The sequence below is a fragment of the Hippocampus comes genome, unplaced genomic scaffold (assembly GCF_001891065.2).
Source record: "Hippocampus comes isolate QL1 unplaced genomic scaffold, H_comes_QL1_v1.1 scaffold55, whole genome shotgun sequence".
NCBI lineage: Eukaryota > Metazoa > Chordata > Actinopteri > Syngnathiformes > Syngnathidae > Hippocampus > Hippocampus comes.
In genome coordinates this window covers 146,886-164,175 of record NW_017806170.1, presented here as the reverse complement: position 1 = coordinate 164,175, position 17,290 = coordinate 146,886, and the positions used below count along the sequence as shown (strand labels likewise).

At 43.6% G+C, this 17,290-nt stretch overlaps 3 protein-coding genes across 6 annotated transcripts in view; 1 reads left to right on the top strand and 2 right to left on the bottom strand.

The window, feature by feature from the left end:
* The window catches only part of mdc1 (mediator of DNA damage checkpoint 1), a 29,659-nt gene extending 17,666 nt beyond the window's left edge, over window positions 1–11,993 (bottom strand). Inside the window, exon 1 of the mRNA XM_019896031.1 lies at window positions 11,989–11,993. The gene's annotated coding sequence lies outside the window, so the exon portion shown is untranslated. The remainder of the gene's footprint in view (window positions 1–11,988) is intronic.
* On the bottom strand, window positions 845–7,225 carry tubb5 (tubulin, beta 5). Its single transcript, XM_019896040.1, has 5 exons — window positions 7,042–7,225; window positions 4,300–4,408; window positions 3,458–3,568; window positions 2,240–2,484; window positions 845–1,804 (listed from the first exon to the last, which is right to left on the bottom strand). The coding sequence occupies exons 1-5, from the start codon at window positions 7,096–7,098 to the stop codon at window positions 992–994; spliced, it is 1,335 nt and encodes a 444-aa protein (XP_019751599.1). The 5' UTR covers window positions 7,099–7,225; the 3' UTR covers window positions 845–991.
* On the top strand, window positions 8,416–16,552 carry flot1b (flotillin 1b). Of its 4 annotated transcripts, XM_019896036.1 has the most exons (14): window positions 8,416–8,569; window positions 9,003–9,059; window positions 9,687–9,762; window positions 10,298–10,388; window positions 11,192–11,335; window positions 11,421–11,540; window positions 13,045–13,140; window positions 13,206–13,358; window positions 13,444–13,625; window positions 13,728–13,746; window positions 13,840–13,866; window positions 13,967–14,104; window positions 14,731–14,832; window positions 14,935–16,552. In XM_019896036.1, exons 1-14 carry the CDS (start codon window positions 8,431–8,433, stop codon window positions 14,962–14,964), a joined length of 1,374 nt encoding a protein of 457 aa, XP_019751595.1. In that variant the 5' UTR covers window positions 8,416–8,430; the 3' UTR covers window positions 14,965–16,552. The 4 variants fall into 4 exon arrangements, with proteins under 4 accessions (XP_019751595.1, XP_019751594.1, XP_019751597.1 ...); XM_019896035.1 differs by lacking the exon at window positions 13,840–13,866 and having other exon boundaries at window positions 13,728–13,773; XM_019896038.1 differs by lacking the exon at window positions 13,840–13,866 and having other exon boundaries at window positions 8,457–8,569; window positions 9,012–9,059; window positions 13,728–13,773.
* The last annotated feature ends 738 nt before the right edge of the window (window positions 16,553–17,290 follow it).

The following is a 17,290-nucleotide window of genomic DNA, read 5'->3' as shown; positions in this document are numbered from 1 at the left end:
CTTAAAGGGTACGCGGAATTTTAAAAAAATGGTTTGTGTTATTTCCTGAAAGGGAAGATTAGGTTGCTGCCATACACACTGTAGTTATTTTTGACTAAACTATGTAAGTATTCCTGTGGTTAGATAAATTTAAAAAGTAGCCTATGTTTTGGCCATTCGGCCTTGCTATGAATTGCTAATGAAGAGCCTTACTCTCCTTCAATGTATACACTTAAACATTTATAAAATTTGTATAACATCCATACCTCTTATCAGTGCCTGAATAAATGCAGCGATGTTCGAGCGAGGTATTTTTTACGTGTGGCTTATTATTCCTAATGCCCGCTTGGCCATCTTGTCATGTTGGTTATGCAGCCTTAACCATAATATTGCTTACAAAGCAGATATTACATGACTTAATACAGCGCTATTATCCTGGTCTGTTGCCACTGGAAACTATGCCTGAGTGTGCTGAATTACTTTCTTATTCCTCGTGGTTGCAGGCCCTGAGGTCCATTAATTCCCACAAAAATTCTTTACTCACAAGAAATATATTATATATATTACAAAATGGGGGCTTTGTATTTAACCAACGCTAGATTTCACACTGAAATCTATTTGTGAGTAACTGAGACGAATTTATTAATTTATTCCCCCAGCCTAATCTATATTGTGACTACAGGTACTTGTTAATTTACTGATATTTGAGGGAATTTATTCATTTAGTGTAAATGCCCACAAGATGGCGCCAAATCCCGATTTAATATGAAGTAGCCCTTGGTGCCATTTTGGAACCTGAACTAAATCATGTTTTGCAGATTGAAAAGTGAATCGCCAGGGTGAGCAATGATAAAGAGACAGCAGCTTCTCATTTGACAGATTTTATTGGAGATGAATGACATGGGGACACTAACATTGTCTAAAAGAATCGGATTCTAGCACAGCTTGATACTATGTGGTCTCCTGTTACATAAGCGGTGGGCCCTTTGACTTCCTCGTCAATCCTCTTCTCTTAAGCGTCTTCCTCGGCGTCCTCCTCGAACTCGCCCTCTTCCTCGGCCGTGGCGTCCTGGTACTGCTGGTACTCAGACACCAGGTCGTTCATGTTGCTCTCGGCCTCGGTGAACTCCATCTCATCCATGCCCTCGCCTGTGTACCAATGCAAGAAGGCCTTGCGGCGGAACATGGCGGTGAACTGCTCGGAGATGCGCTTGAACAGCTCCTGGATGGCCGTGCTGTTGCCGATGAAGGTGACGGCCATCTTGAGGCCGCGGGGTGGAATGTCACATACGGCCGTCTTCACGTTGTTGGGGATCCACTCCACGAAGTAGCTGCTGTTCTTGTTCTGCACGCTCAGCATCTGCTCGTCCACCTCCTTCATGGACATGCGGCCGCGGAAAACGGCAGCCACGGTCAGATAGCGGCCGTGGCGTGGGTCGCATGCCGCCATCATGTTCTTGGCGTCGAACACTTGCTGCGTGAGCTCGGGGACAGTGAGGGCGCGGTACTGCTGGCTGCCGCGGCTGGTGAGGGGGGCGAAGCCGGGCATGAAGAAGTGCAGACGGGGGAAAGGCACCATGTTGACGGCTAGCTTGCGCAGGTCGGCGTTGAGCTGGCCCGGGAAGCGCAGGCACGTGGTGACACCGCTCATGGTGGCGGAGACGAGGTGGTTGAGGTCTCCGTAAGTGGGCGTGGTCAGCTTGAGTGTGCGGAAGCAGATGTCGTACAGCGCCTCGTTGTCGATGCAGTAGGTTTCGTCTGTGTTCTCCACCAGCTGGTGGACGGACAGAGTGGCGTTGTAGGGCTCCACCACTGTGTCGGACACCTTAGTACAAAAAAAAAAAATGCATCATGATCCTGTTTGGATGGCATGTTTGAATAGAGACGACGCAACAGGGAAGTCAAGCCATGGAATCGCTTCGGGCCCGAAGTTGAAACAAGCCCAGAGAGATACTGGCACCATGCTAATGACAAAACTGTAACACTACTCCAGACACTGTTACAAGTGGAACCCCGTTGACATTACAATGGCACCCACGGATTCGCATATTCACAGATTTTTTTCCAAGGGTTTGTGTTTTTTTTTTCCATCAGTTTTCAGTCACCCCCCCACACCACCCATTTTACCCCCGTTTTCCAAGGAAACGGTATATTGCATGGCTATCAGCATTTTTCAAATACATTACAGATGCTAAGAGAAGAAGAATTTGAGAAGAGCTTTACAATGACTAGAGAAAATGGACGAATAAAGTGATCTCACCTTGGGGGAAGGCACCACGCTGAAGGTGTTCATGATCCTATCAGGGTATTCCTCTCGGATCTTGCTGATGAGCAGAGTTCCCATCCCTGACCCGGTTCCTCCGCCCAGGGAGTGTGTGAGCTGGAAGCCCTGTAGGCAGTCGCAGCTCTCTGACTCTTTGCGCACCACATCCAGGACCGAGTCCACCAGCTCGGCGCCCTCCGTGTAGTGACCCTTGGCCCAGTTGTTTCCAGCACCGCTTTGACCTACACGACAACACAATTTAGCCATTCTGTTCACGAAAGGCTAGTCGGTCGTGAATGCCTGAATGTCTTGGTGTACCGTTTGTGTTCAAATATCTGATTAAATGGTTATACTGTATATAGGTTACCCAATTTGTGTTAGCATTAGCATTAAGCTAGCAGACTAAAGACCGTTTTACACAATATGTAATTCTCCTAATTTTGTTTACTTTGACAGAACACTGCAACTGGGAGTGGCATCTAACAGCTTGAAACCTCATTTTAAGAGGAATTTTTCAAGTTCGTTCTTGTGAAGCGAGTTGATTAATATCTCAAGTCTGTGCTTGCAAGTTCAAGCAACAACAAAAAAGTGAATAATGACTTGCACTTTGAAAAACGCAACCGGGTCACTAGCACCAGTGTACAAACAGAGATTTCTTTGAGCATTTATTTTGCTCATGATTCTCACTTTTACTTTCTTTCTTCTTTCATGCGGAATTTGTACTGTTTAGTCTTGTTAAAATAGGCTTGTTCCCTTTCGAACTACACTCTGCCACTAAAACATTTCTTGCCACATCTATGTTTCTAGCATCTTTTTGATTTTTAATTCAGTGTTCATTCCGATAAATAAAACTTAAAACCAGTAACATTTAATGTCAAAGTAACACTCCTTACCAAATAAGTCATGCTACCAATGTAGCAGTGGTGGGTTATGTCTACTTGTTGACAGTGCTAATGCTAGCTTAGTATTGCTATTTTGTTCAAGTTAGATGTGTCTTCTCTGCCGATTTGAGAAGTGCAGTCATGCACATTAGTGTGTGTGTGGGGGGGGGGCATGGTTTTGACTCACAAACTGAAGGGGGGGGGGGTCCGAGGGGTGTTAGTGAAGGGACACTACATTAATTGCAAATCTTGCTCGCAGTTTTACCACTGCCAATTCCCCCTTTCGTTATGGAGTGTGAGTACTGTTGAAAACAGGGTTTATCAACACACCCACCAAAGACAAAATTGTCAGGTCTGAAGATCTGTCCGAAAGGTCCGGACCTTACGGAGTCCATGGTGCCGGGTTCCAAGTCCACCAGGATGGCACGGGGGACATATTTCCCTCCTTACAGCAGGAAGACAAGAAGGAGGCCCACATAAGGATACAGTCCAAAAGAGCACAGTAATGGAAAACAAAACAGTGAAAAAAAATAACAAGACAAACACAAAAGGATGCTGAAGTCCCTCCCCTCTTCTCCCATGCTGTGAATCCACCCTCTGTCCTCAATCTTTCCATGTCCAACTCTCCCAGAAGCAAATCTGCTGCTAAGCTAACCTAGATTTACTTAGACAATGCCGGGCTTATCTGCAAGTTAAAAAATCTTATCTGCAAGTTAAAAAATAAGTCAATAAATAAATTGAAATCAAGCCATTGTTTGAATTATCTACAATGTATACACATTCACAAAATATTTCTTTTATACTTTAAATCAGGGATCATTAACCTTTTGGCTACTTTATGCTTGATCCTTTTTTTTTGTAACATGACAGTGGGTTGGAAGAGACATTTCTGCTGGTTTTGTTATTTCTTAAAATATTATAATATAATTTATATTTATTTACATTTCTTTAAAAAAAAAAAAATCTTGTTTAATGGTCGAATTTTGAACCAAAATATCCAGAAAAATGTACCTCAAATGTTACGCCTTAACTGCTTTCTTTCACTCCTTATGCATTTTATTTATTTTTCCTTTACATTTGTTAAACATCTTTCACATTGTGCAACCTAGGGAACAGTTTCATTCATTTCTCTGCACATATTGTAGTAAGAATGACTTCAAGAGAATGTCGTGTAACCTGTGGCCTCATTGTAATAGACGCTGATCCTGTCCAGCTGGAGGTCGCTGTCTCCGTGGTAGGTCCCCGTTGGGTCGATGCCATGCTCATCGCTGATCACTTCCCAGAACTGCGCGCACGCGCACGCACACACGCACACAAACACACACACACCCACACACAGCATCACATGAATGTTCAACAAGCAGTGGTGTTCAAGTCGTAGGGGGAAGGGAGAGGGGGAGTCTGAATGAGAAAAACAGGAGTGTGCACGTTTGCAGGGTTGGCTTTGCAGTGCGGGATGATCCCTCCTTTGACTGAGCCATTGAACATGATGCAGCTGCGATGACTTCCCTTGGAGTCACAGACTGATGACTGGGCACTTCTTTGACATTTAAACATGCAAAGAACAAGGCACAAAGACGCCACTCATCTGCTTCGAACTAAAAATAAACGTCACACTGAAAAAGCTGAGTGTATTAAGATCACCCCCCTCCCTCTTTTTTCCCTTTAAAAGACCACACTTGTGAGATTTAAACCCCTCTAAGCCAGTGGAACCGTTGATGCAAGCAAGTAGCTATTTGCAAGAAGAGATCTTCCAACTTTTCTTCCATGTGTCATGCAGCCTCATTTTTTTTTTTTTTTGCAGCAGACGCAGGGTTTAGAGCAATCTGGATAAACGGGTCACAGTACTTAAAAGATTGGGAGATCTGTGGACTATTATTTAAAACAAAAAAAAAGTGACCTTAATATGAGGACTGACAGCGATCATCAAAACATTGACGGTGAAAGAATGAGGACAATAAGCATCAAAGAGTGATGATGCCACACCCTGACCCACTTGAGCCACGATGACGCCCGCTCAGCCATTGTGTCAATCAAAGCCGGACTGGGCACCCGAGTGGGTCCGCAGGGACAGCAAATGCTACAAAAGAGCCAAATCTGACAGGAGAATAATGTCAAATGTAGCCGTATAATTGATGCTATTCTTTCATAGGCTGGCCATGAGCAGATTAGCAGGGAGAAAATTCAATTTGTGGGTTCACCCGGGATGCAATGAGCGTCAGCTGTTTCCTTCATTCCTTCCCCCACCCTCGCCTTCATTTGGTTTCAGGGAGGAACAATCCACATCGATCACAAAGACAAAAGACAAGACACACATCGGAACAAATAATTAAATCTTTTTTTTTTTTTTACATCGATTGAAACACACCCTGTACCATATTGTACAATGTATTTTGATTTTTATGAAATTTTGTATTTGTTATTAATGGAGGGGGAAAAAAACTAATGCATGCATTGTTCTCAAATGAAATACTGTGTATATTTTTTATTCTACAGTGCATTACAGTAATTATAGGGCATCTTATATTGTTTTTTGGATTTGTTTTTTAAATTGTTAATTTTCAGTTGTCTTTATTCATATGGACCCACAATTGACTCAAAAAATATATACAGTACACATCTTAGTATTTTTTTAACTCAACAGAGCATCTTGTACTTGTTTTCATTCATTATTTTTTAAATTTTAAATTTAAAAGGCTTTAAAGACTTAACGTTTTTTTTTTAATTTATATTAGACTATTTTATTATTATTTAATTAAAGAGGGCATCATGTACCATTTAGATTTTTATTATGAAACATTGTGCATTTGCTATCCTTTTAAAAATATTTAATTTGACCTACAATTAATTCATTTTTAATTTTTAAATAGGCCTCAAACTATAATCAAAGCCACATCAAAAATGTTGATTCAAATTATGTACCATATTTATTTGATTTCAGTTGTAATTTGTCTATGTTGTCAGAGTATTTTATTGAGATTTGAATTAATCTCCTTTCTATTTAAAACCAAATCGAGACTTATAAAAGCACGGTTTATGGAAATATATTGAAAATAGCACCAAAATGATGTTGCTAAGAAAAAAAAGTGCAATCATGTGGCAAGTGGGTTGTTGTTTTAAGCGTTTGTAGCCTTGTTTGCCAAGCAGATGTGTGGCCCTCAAGCACAATGATGTCATATGCTCAATTATAAGATAAGTGCCAATGAAAGCAAAATAAAATGAAAATGCTTTTTTTAATCATTAGATCAATAGATAACACCCCTCAAAAACATTGTGAGTTTGTGAGTCATTTTAAAATATTTTTTTCATGCTTTGTCTGTCAATTATCTATGCCACACCCAGCAGCTGATAGTCTGAACCATCTGCGCCAGCCCTCAGAAATAAAAATCTAATCGATGGCAATTATTGATTAGTCCTAGAAATTGGGAAAGGCAGGAAAAAAAACAACATTAACACCTTTGTGCGGGATATTTAAACGCACGGCTGGACAAAGAGAGGAATCGACGTTGAATGGACTTTACACTTCTTCAGTATTTCTCTCATTTCCACACAGGCAGGCAGGCAGGCAGACAAAGAGCAGACACGCCCGAATAGTGACCCCGAGGAGACAAATGTACCGTTATTCCGGCGTTCCACACCCACCCTCCATGACACCGCACTGCACAATGGTATTATTAAAACAAAAGACTGCGTGCCACTGCGTGCCACTGCCAGCCAGCCACTCTTCTTCTTGCATGCAAATGAGAATTTCATTTTCATTCCTTTTGTTGGGTGAGCCTTTTGTCCACCAACTAGGAAACACTGCCTGCCTAGCCCACCTGCATAAATTAAGACCGTTTTCCCACACTCAAGTCGAAACTTGATCGAATATCTGTTTTGTTGAAGGTTTTTTTTCCCTCTCTCCTCATTGTTTCCTACCTTGGCACCGATCTGGTTGCCGCACTGGCCGGCCTGGATGTGCACGATCTCCCTCATAGTGGCTGCCAAAAAGTCGGGGACAAAAAAAGGGGAGAGTTCGTTGAACGAGCAGAGATGAGACGAGGAGAGACGAGGCGAGGCGGCTGGACAATGGCTTTATAATGCTGGAGGACCTCCAGGGAAAGGCAGGCTGGGAGTAGGGGGCGTGGCTTGTGGGAAGCCAGGCCTGCTTGACGTGCAGGATTGGCTGGGTTTGTTGCGGAGCTGGCTGGGGCCCTGTTGCAGGAGCGTCGTCGCTGCTGCTGCTGCTGCTGCAGAGTTGGGAGTGGCAAGGAGATAAAGCAGGCAGACAGAACGCAGCTGTTTTTCAGACACAGATTTGTTTTCAGGTTGAAAAATCATCTATGTATTTTATATTAATTAACCTCTTAATACCACCCCTTGTCCACGTTGTAGTCATACAAACCATCAATATCATTCCCAAATTTGAGGGGGAAAAAAAGCACCGAACTGTGTGTGCATCATAATCTGAGGCAATCAGAATCAATATGTAACCCCTAACCCTAATAACTTGGCAAACACACCAAAAGATTCAAATAAAATAAATCATATTCACCAGAGATGCTGATTAATAAATATATAAATGTGCATAATTTGCTACAGATGTGCTTGCAGTCGAACATTGCGTTGACAAACCAATCAGAGGGCGGGAAAACTGCTGATGTCCTTGAGGGCCAGAGAATGAATTTGAAACCAGATTGGCTCAAAAAAACAGCCCCATTGCCAAAATAGTTTAAATTGGACAGAATAATTTATTTCGCCACTGCAGAGTGAAACATTTTGAGACGGTTGAGAAATTGTGAATTCAAAATAAATTTTCTCAATGAATTTGAGATTTTTTTTTTTTTTTGGTAAATGTAAAATGTCGATTTTTTTTTTAATAGTATATTATGTTGGGGGGGGTTCAGCATATTGTTACGTCGAGGAGCATAATTGCGTAATTAATTTTTAATTCACTGTTACAATATTGATAAAAAAAATTTATTCACGTAGATTTTCTGTCATTTTCTTGTTTTCCGAAATTGTAAAAAAATGATTTATGGAAATATGCTATTAAGCTAACGATACCGATGTTAGAACAGTGTTGTTTTTTTTCCTCCCATAAATTGGACGGGATTTTGTGCAGGAAATGTGGGCCACTGGATAAGTGAGCATTTGTGGAATTTCAATAATTGTCGACCAGATATTTTAAATGTTGATTTATGTAATAATATGAATTTTGGAAGCTATAAAGTCGAAGAAAAGTTCAATTTCGTCATGACTTTCACGTCACAATGTTGGCATTTAACGTGTAGGTTCACGCTTGGCCACTAGATGGTAATAGAGTGAATGAAATGGGCGTGGCCATGTTGCACTTCCGGTCGAGCAGACATTTTTGTCGTTCCGATTGACGGTAAACAGCACCTCTCCCACTCGAGCCGCCCCAACGCGAAGAAAGCTCCTTTTAATCGTTCCCCGACGAATAACGGTAAGGCAAACCTCCGCCCCAACGATTTATTCATACGTTTTTCTTTTCAACGTCGTCGCAGCGTTACCCGTTAAACTCCTCGGAATGTGGAGGCGGGGGCTAAAGGGGTGGAGCATATCATGCGGGATTTCACCACCAAACACTGTCATTTGGCCGTCTTTATTTGTGTAAAACTTGTCGATAAATGTCTTGAATTTAAATATTGACAGGATGTATCGAGCTTCGTGTCGTTTTCTTGGTTAATTTCTCGGTCGTGGGGGCGGGGTCGTGTCGGTACTGCGCATTGTTGTAATCAAATTTATTGGGCACCGAACGTTCTCCATATAAAACCCGTTAATCCCCACCAATATTTAGTGAAATTGTTTACAAACACCCGAGAAAAGAAATCGTTGTGTTTTTATTTCTGACAAGGTTTTCCGTTTGTGTTTTTAAGTCAAAGCAGCCAAAATGTTTTACACGTGTGGACCCAATGAAGCCATGGTGGTCTCAGGTAAACTGTGTGATTACTATATTTACATTTTTTAATCTTGTATATAAAATGTTTTTTTTTTCTAACTTCTACCAGATTCTCTTGTTTTTATTCTGTCTTTGCAAACGGGATGTGAATCCATAATTTGATAATTGTTTTGTTCAGTTTCGCAGTGGGCTGTCGTTTTTGTTGCGTGAAAGGAGAAACGGCTTTATTTACCACCATTTACGTCAACTGTGTCATGTGACTGATTTGAGCGATCACGTGTGCCGATGACGTTGCATAACGATTAAGGGCACAGATTCGATTACCAAATTATCCAAAAACAAGATAAAAACAATAATTGGATCAGAAAAAAAACAGATGACCCAATTGACAGAATCCCAGTTGTGGCATTGAGATAATACATGATTGACATTTGTATCGATATTAGATTGTTTACTATCATGCACGTGGAAGCTTATTACAGCATAAACCTATGTTTAGCTTTTTATCAAGTTTAGCAGGGGAATCCTGTGTAAAGACATTATGGATTAACAGAGGTATTTTTTTGTGTATGTGTGTGTGAAAGGTTGCAATTTGAATGCAGCCAGTTCCACATTTGTGAAAGTCATTGTTTGTGTTGTGCGTCCTCCGCTTTCCGTGCAGGCTTTGGCCGCTCTCCTCCTCTGATGATCGCCGGAGGACGAGTGTTTGTCTTCCCATGTATTCAGCAAATCCAGAGGTGATCACACTGGTTTTCTTTCTTTCTTTTTTTTTTTTTTGAGGTTGGGCTGCCCTCGAAATGTTGGTCTTGAAACATCCAGCTTGTTGGTAGGAGACGAGTGTAAAATGCCGTTCTTGGTCTTGCTGGTCATTACGGGCCCGGGGGAGTGGTTGCTAATTGATTTACTTGTCCCTGGCTCTGCCTCTCAGATCCTCTTGTATAATAACTCAACCTTGTTATTACATTTGTGTTTTTTGTTGGCATATACTTACGGTGCAACCCCTCACAGTCAATTTGTTTGAAAATATTTTTTAGCTATTGGCCTATTAAAATAATGGAAACTGGGAAAAAAATGTTCCAGAGTCAAACGGTTTGCATCCTAAAATCTTGATTAACTTTACAAGCAATTGTGTTTCATCTGTTCATCCAACATAACCCATTGCGGCTCTGCTTCCCTTTTGAGCTTGAACATTGTAGCGTTTTAGAGCTTGACTTCAACTTCCGCGGTAGTCTGTAAGATCCGGTTCTTGATTTGCCCCCTTTTCCGTTTTAGGATCACGCTGAACACGCTGACGCTAAATGTGAAGAGCGACAAAGTGTACACCCGCCACGGTGTGCCCATCTCTGTCACGGGCATCGCTCAGGTAACGTTTGAGAGGCTGGACAAGGAGAAATGTCACATTTTAAATGAGATCATGTACAATGAAAGGGTTTTTAAACCTACCTTGATTTGGGGGTGCTCAGTGTCAACTGCTACAGACTGACAAATTAAATGTTATCCAAAAAAAAAAAAATTCTACACTGGGAAAACCCACTCTGTCTGACCAATCACAGCCAAGAGGAGGCGTGTCTTTTCAATGTCAACAATGTCAGCGCTTATCTGAACTCTATCTCATGCCGTCGCAGTTTCAAACACAGACTGACCACCAAGTTAGCAACTCATGGTCCAATGACATCTATTACTCGAGAAAATGACAATGACGTAACAGTTCGACGGTACGTTTAGAGTTGTGAGGCTGTAGAACTGCATTGCATCATCCTGAAACTGATTTTTGTATAAAGTAGTCGAAACAACTCTCAAAATGTTACAGTGCCTTTCTGGACAAGTGTCAAAACATTATAATGATCTTCTTGTGGTATGTTGTATTTGCAAAATATGATTAATACCCTGGAGTTTGCTCTTTCAGGGGCATAGTTGACATGAGCAACATGCAAACAGTTGGAAAGTTCCTTAAACCTGATGGGAAGTTTTTTTTTGGAGGTTTCTCACTTCCTCCCTGATTGTCCTCACTGATGATGACATTTTGATCACAATGCTCTGCCGCATATGTCTCGTTGTTTTTGTACTCAAGCCCAAACCTTGTCTAATAAAAGTAGTGCTTTAGTGCCATCTTGTAATAACATTGACGCGTCTTTCCCCGTGCGGTCATACCTTTTTACCTCGCAGGTGAAGATCCAGGGCCAAAACAAGGAGATGCTAGCTACCGCCTGCCAGATGTTCATGGGCAAGTCGGAGCCCGAGATCGCCCAGATTGCCCTGGAGACGCTGGAGGGCCATCAGAGGGCCATCATCGCTCACCTCACCGTGGAGGTAATGCTATGATTTCGGATCATTGGCACCTCGGCCAACCACCCGCTAGGACGAGTGACTAAAATGCGTTTCTCACCTGCCGCAGGAGATCTACCAGGACCGCAAGAAGTTTTCGGAGCAGGTCTTCAAGGTGGCTTCCTCAGACCTGGTCAACATGGGGATTGGAGTGGTCAGCTACACCCTCAAAGATGTCCACGATGATCAGGCAGGCACTTCAGAGAAACACAGCCCGGCAGTCAAATTCGGCACCGCCGCATTAAAAAAAATCACAGATGTCAAACGCGAGTCCGCAAGGGCCACTACCCCGAATGATTCCCCTCCTCCAGCACACCCGATTCTAACACTCGGGATCGTTACCATGCTACTGCAGAGCTTGCTGATGAGCAGATCATTTGGATCAGGCGTGATGGAGGAGGGAAACATTGAAAACATGCAGGATAGTGGCCCTCGATGACCACGGTTTGACATCTGTGCACTAAATGGCGTCAGCAAACATCACACCGAGCGGCACATCGTGAACATTTCCTCAGCCGAAGGGGCTAACAGGTTGCTTCCTGCTGTTGATTGCTGCTCGCAGTGGACGTTTTTACATCAATGCAAAGAATTCCACATGTAGTGAATAGGAACAATTTAGGATGGTCCGTTAGCGTAACGCCGGCACTCAATGCAAAACGCCACAAATGCATTAGGTTTGTGGAGCTATCATCAATGCTGTCATTGTTATAAGCAACGGATGTTTGAACACAAACGGTGCCGCATCACATGTAGATAGACAAAAAAAAAAATTAAACACTCGGGTATATATTCCTAATCCTCTTCAAAAATCATGAATATGACTGCAGCTTCCTAAGTCACTTATTTGTGCAATTTGTCTTCATGTTTGTACTAGACTGGACCCTGGTGGCCAATGCATCCACACTAGCAGCAGCCCGGTTACTGTGTGTACTGTAATTTCCAGACTACAAACCACACGTGATTAAAAGCCGCAACAGCTAAATTTAGCCAAAAAAAAAATTTGTACATCCATGAGCCACTTTGGACCAATGACTGCCGGTCTCCATGTTTTTAAATGGGATATTATCAAACCATCGGTAGACGCTCTCTGTAAAACAACAATGCCGAATGCAGCTGCAGCTACACAGAAAAAAGTTTCACGACACACCGCCAACTTGGCTATCGGTTCACATTCAAACATGGGATGATACTCCGACGACAGAAAATGGATGATATTTCATCACAGGAAAGTGCCTGGCGCCTCGGCACCAATCCAGTCAGGGGATATATTAATAAACACACAGCAAGCAGTTGGTGACGTAATCATCCCCGACTGCGGACGTACAACTTTTTAACAGTCCGTCTGCAAGGATATTTAGTCGCTGTGGACTCTACGTGCATCTTTCTCATCTTTTCATGAAGCTTTTAGTAGCCGTGGCCACTAATACACTTAAGTGGCCCGTATTGACTCCCTCAACCGCTCTGTACATTAGCGGCAAATTAGTGCTGAGTGCTACCATGGCAACCATGCGCCGTCAGACAGATGGATGATTTTAGGGTACCCTGTAATGTCGACTTAAGACAGCCAAAATATTATGACTAGCTGGCAATAATGTCTACAGCGCAGTTGTATACTAAAAAAATAATTATATTGTTCAGTCAATACATCTTAAGGTGGAATAATCACATCCGGCTGTCTCTTGTGTTTGGTTTAGGACTACCTCCACTCATTGGGCAAGGCCAGGACAGCCCAGGTGCAGAAGGATGCCCGGATCGGAGAGGCTCAGTACAAGCGGGACGCCGTCATCAAGGTGAGAGAGTCGTCTTCCAAACGAGCAAACCTTCCATGCTCGACGTCTTCTTCTCGTCCGCGTAGGAGGCCCAGGCCATGCAGGAGAAGGTGTCTGCTCAATACAAGAACGAGATCGACATGGCCAAATCCCAGCGGGACTACGAGCTGAAAAAGTCCGCCTATGACGTGGAGGTCAACACTAAAAAGGCGGAGTCGGAAATGGCCTATCAGCTTCAGGTACGTAACTCCCTGCTCGTTCCGCCAAGCCTCCCGACGGCACTGCGGGAGCTCATCTCCGAGCGCCGCCCTCTCATCCTGGCAGGTGGCCAAGACCAAGCAGCGCATTGAGGAGGAGAAGATGCAAGTGCAGGTGGTGGAGCGCAGCCAGCAGATCACGCTGCAAGAGCAGGAGATCACGCGCAAGGAGAAGGAGCTGGAGGCCAAGGTCAAGAAGCCGGCCGAGGCCGAGAAGTATCGTCTGGAAAGGCTGGCCGAGGCCCAGCGGTAAAAGCACCCGACAGTCAATCTCGGCAGGCATCCGACGACTCCCAAACTAGGATTTGCTTTGAGTCGTCAAAGTAACGTTTGTTTTTCTTCTGCCGACAGCCTGCAGCTCATCATGGAGGCTGAGGCCGAGGCCGAGTCCATTAGAGTGAGGCTTTTTTTTTTTGGGGGTGGGGAATTACTAACGGAGAGAAATGCAACGCTCATCATGGAGGCTGAGGCCGAGGCCGAGTCCATCAGAGTGAGTATTTTTTTGGGGGATGGGGAATTATAACGGAGAGAAATGCAATTTTGACTAGCCTGACAACAATCCGCTTTCTCTTCTATGTGTGTGTGTGTAGATGAAGGGCGAGGCGGAGGCCATCGCCCTGGAGGCCAAAGGCCGCGCCGAGGCTGAGCAGATGTCGAAGAAGGCCGAAGCCTTCAAGCAGTACGGAGAAGGAGCCATGGTGGACATGCTGCTGGAGAAGCTCCCTCTGGTCAGTTCCTCTTTTGCAGCAACACTTAATGCGCGTGTCACGGGCGAACGAAAGGCGCCGGGCCCCGTACGGCCTTGAGCAGAGGCGGATCTGCGCGCCGGATCTCACTCCGTTATAGCAGAATGAGTTACCAACCGTGCAGTGCCAGAGTTTCGTTCATTTAGTCTTGAAGCAGCTGGCAACATTGGAATGTAGCCCTACTGCATCCGACCCCCCCAAAGGAACACCCCCAGGTTACCGATGCGCGCTCCCGGGCAGCACGCCACGATCATGATGAGCAGAAGCAAAAGCGAAACGTTACCTGTTTGATGATGGTGACGAGGTGATCAGCTTACTTGATGACCCAATGGGAACGTTCACGTTGGCGCCGGTGGTTGTCACACCTCGATAAGCCTTGATGTCAAGCAGAGAGCTTTCAGATTCCTACTTTTTAACTTTTGTGGCTAACCAGAGTTAAAAAAACTGCTGCCTGGGGGAGAAAAAAAATATTAAAAAATGGACATGGGCCATTATTGTAGGAAGGTGAGCAAATCACTTTTTTCCCCTCTTCACTGCAAACTCTACCTTGAAAAGCAGACCCGCTACACGTGTCTTGACTTGTTCTCTTTCTCCGCGCGGTGCCGCAGATGGCCGAGGACGGCGCCGCCAAGCTGGCCGGCGAGGTCCTGGAGATCATGACCCGCGTGCCCTCGGCTGTGGAGAAGCTCACCGGAGTGGACATCTCCCAGGTACGCTTCATGAGTTGATCCCCCGCTGGCTCACTTCAGACACACCCCCGTTACCATCCTGCCGTTGGATTTGATGCGTGACGCCATTCGTCCCGTGGACAGGTTACGGGCCAGTCCCTCCGTGTGCATTAAGATGACATCACGCCCCCTTCCTGCTTCCTCCCCGGTGCCTTGTTGACCAGTCCTGCGACGCCATCTCCCTTCGTGCATGTGGGCCTCATCCAACCGCGTGTGTCCGTCGTCTCCTCTTCATATCTCTGACAGGTGCTTTTTTGGCCACCGGCGAAGATCCGTTCAGCTGCCGCGGTGGCGCCAGAAAGCCTTTTCGATGTGTTTAAAAGAGTCAATCATATGTTTGTCTATTGGATGAGGCAGCCTCGCTTCATGTCCGCTCTGTTGGTCTGTGAAATCAAGTTAGCGTTTTGCACTGCGCCGCGTCGTTATGCCCAGCTGAGCTCCAAATGCGTCCCAAAGAGTGGCTGGGACTCACTGAAAAGAACAAGTGGTCACTTTGAGAGAAAAAAAAAAAAATGAAATGAATCGTCCTTGTCATTTCAAGGCGTAAAATGTCATCCTTGCGAGAGTTCAACAAATCATGACGCGATTAAAAGGAAACAAAGTGAATTTTGCAAAATATAACGTAACGTTAAGAGAATAATTTTAGCATGTAAAAGTCTGAAAAGTTGGGGAATTTTTTTTAACTGAGCAGAACGTGATGTGGATCGTTTCAGAATACACACACACAGAAGAGAAAGCTGTTGTGGTTACATTACGGCAATATCGCCAGTTCGGCCAAGGACAAAAGTCAAATCAACATTTCATCGAAAGAAATGACAATCATATTGCAGAAGTAAAGTCATTTCAGAGTCTCGGACAATATTGGGTTTGAGTGGGAATTTTCAGTTGGTTGTGTGGGGACTTGGTCACATGATAAAAGTAATACTGTACATGTAGATTTTTCTTCCTCACATAAACTTAAATTAATGCTCAGCAAAGTAGGATTTTTTTCCCCCTTCTTAAACACGTTACACCTTTTATTCTTTGAAAATCTGAACTCTTAGAAAAGTGGAAAATGACTACCAGTAATTTATTCTTCCAGTTCGAATGCCCCCCCACCCCACCCTCCATTCAAACTGGACTCATTTATTCCTTGATTGTCTTTTACCTTTTAGTATGTATAAATTAACGTGTATTCTTGGAAAATTGGGAGATTTTAATGTTTTAAAAAATTTTGAGGGTCTTGTAAAAAGTCCCCAAGAATATGCGTGAAATTGCTCATTTATCCACACAAAGATTCCCCCCCCCTTTCTTTTCAGTGTGGCCCGGCTTCTCTTTAACATGGCGACTGCCGCAACTAAAGGATTTAATTTGGAGGTTCCATTTGAAAGAAAGCGGTTGTTGGGAGCGAGACGCTGAGTGTCACCTACTGAAAGCGAAAGAAAGTGTTTTGGAATGTTCATACACGTCAGTGATACTAACTCGGCCGCGCTGCTGCTTTTTTGACTAATCGTCCACGTTTAGAAGGATGCTGTAGGACTGACTTTGAAGTTTTTGTAGTACCATTTGTTTGTTTTTAAGCTTTTGAACACTATACTAATCACCCAAAGCTGGACGCGTGTTGTCACCGTTAAGTGCCTGCCTGCTTCAACATGGTTCAACTCCTCCCGGTCAAACCTCAGCGCTCGTGCGCTCAGCCTGTTACGCGTCAGGGATGAAAAAATAAATAAAATGAAAATCACCTTATCTCGGAATAGGAGTGGAAAATTTACGGTAAATTTCCATGGGAAGTTAAGATACTGAAATTTTGCAAGTCAGCATAACTCAAAACTGTTTGCTTGATTCTCGGGAATTCCCATGGAAAGTTTCCAACTGATACAAGCCATAATGCTGCCACTACAGATGCCTCTTTTATTTTCAGCGGAACCCTTATTATTAAACATCTTCTTGACCAATGGTCAATTTTTTTTGTTCAAGAAAAACAAAGCATGTGTAGCCTTTATGTTAGTCTTAAGTGTTGAGCATTTATCTGTATTAAAGTGACAAATAAAGTTTCAATTTAATTACTGGAGCCTTTGGTTTTTTTTTTTTGAAAAGTGGTTAACTTTATTGAAACATCTACAAAAATAAACAGCACAAATGGATGACAACGGCATCAAGGTAGCAAGCGTTTCTACAGAAATACAGAAGGCTCCAAAAGGAGAGAGTTTTCTGTATTAGTACAGGAAAAATACAAGATTTGTATTGAAAATATGTACAAACTAAACAAAGCACGTACTATAAAAATACAGGTTTAGTTGAACTACAGTGTATCAAAAGAGACTCCAACGGCACCGCGGCCGTTTGCAATCGGTAAACAACCATACCCCACCCCCAACACACACACACACACACACTAGAAAGCATTTATCCGATATCTCTGCATTCTACTAGTGGAGCGCTAGAAGTCAAACGGTGTCCA

Excerpts from the sequence above, each read along its gene's own strand:
- tubb5 (XM_019896040.1), bottom strand. The coding sequence starts at position 7,098 with ATGAGGGAGATCGTGCACATCCAGGCCGGCCAGTGCGGCAACCAGATC. Across the intron at positions 4,409-7,041 it reads GCAACCAGATCGGTGCCAAG|TTCTGGGAAGTGATCAGCGA; the intron begins GTAGGAAACAAT and ends GCGTGCGCGCAG. Across the intron at positions 2,485-3,457 it reads ACCTGACAATTTTGTCTTTG|GTCAAAGCGGTGCTGGAAAC; the intron begins GTGGGTGTGTTG and ends GTTGTCGTGTAG.
- flot1b (XM_019896036.1), top strand. The coding sequence starts at position 8,431 with ATGAAATGGGCGTGGCCATGTTGCACTTCCGGTCGAGCAGACATTTTT. Across the intron at positions 9,060-9,686 it reads TGAAGCCATGGTGGTCTCAG|GCTTTGGCCGCTCTCCTCCT; the intron begins GTAAACTGTGTG and ends CTTTCCGTGCAG. Across the intron at positions 14,105-14,730 it reads TGCTGGAGAAGCTCCCTCTG|ATGGCCGAGGACGGCGCCGC; the intron begins GTCAGTTCCTCT and ends GCGGTGCCGCAG.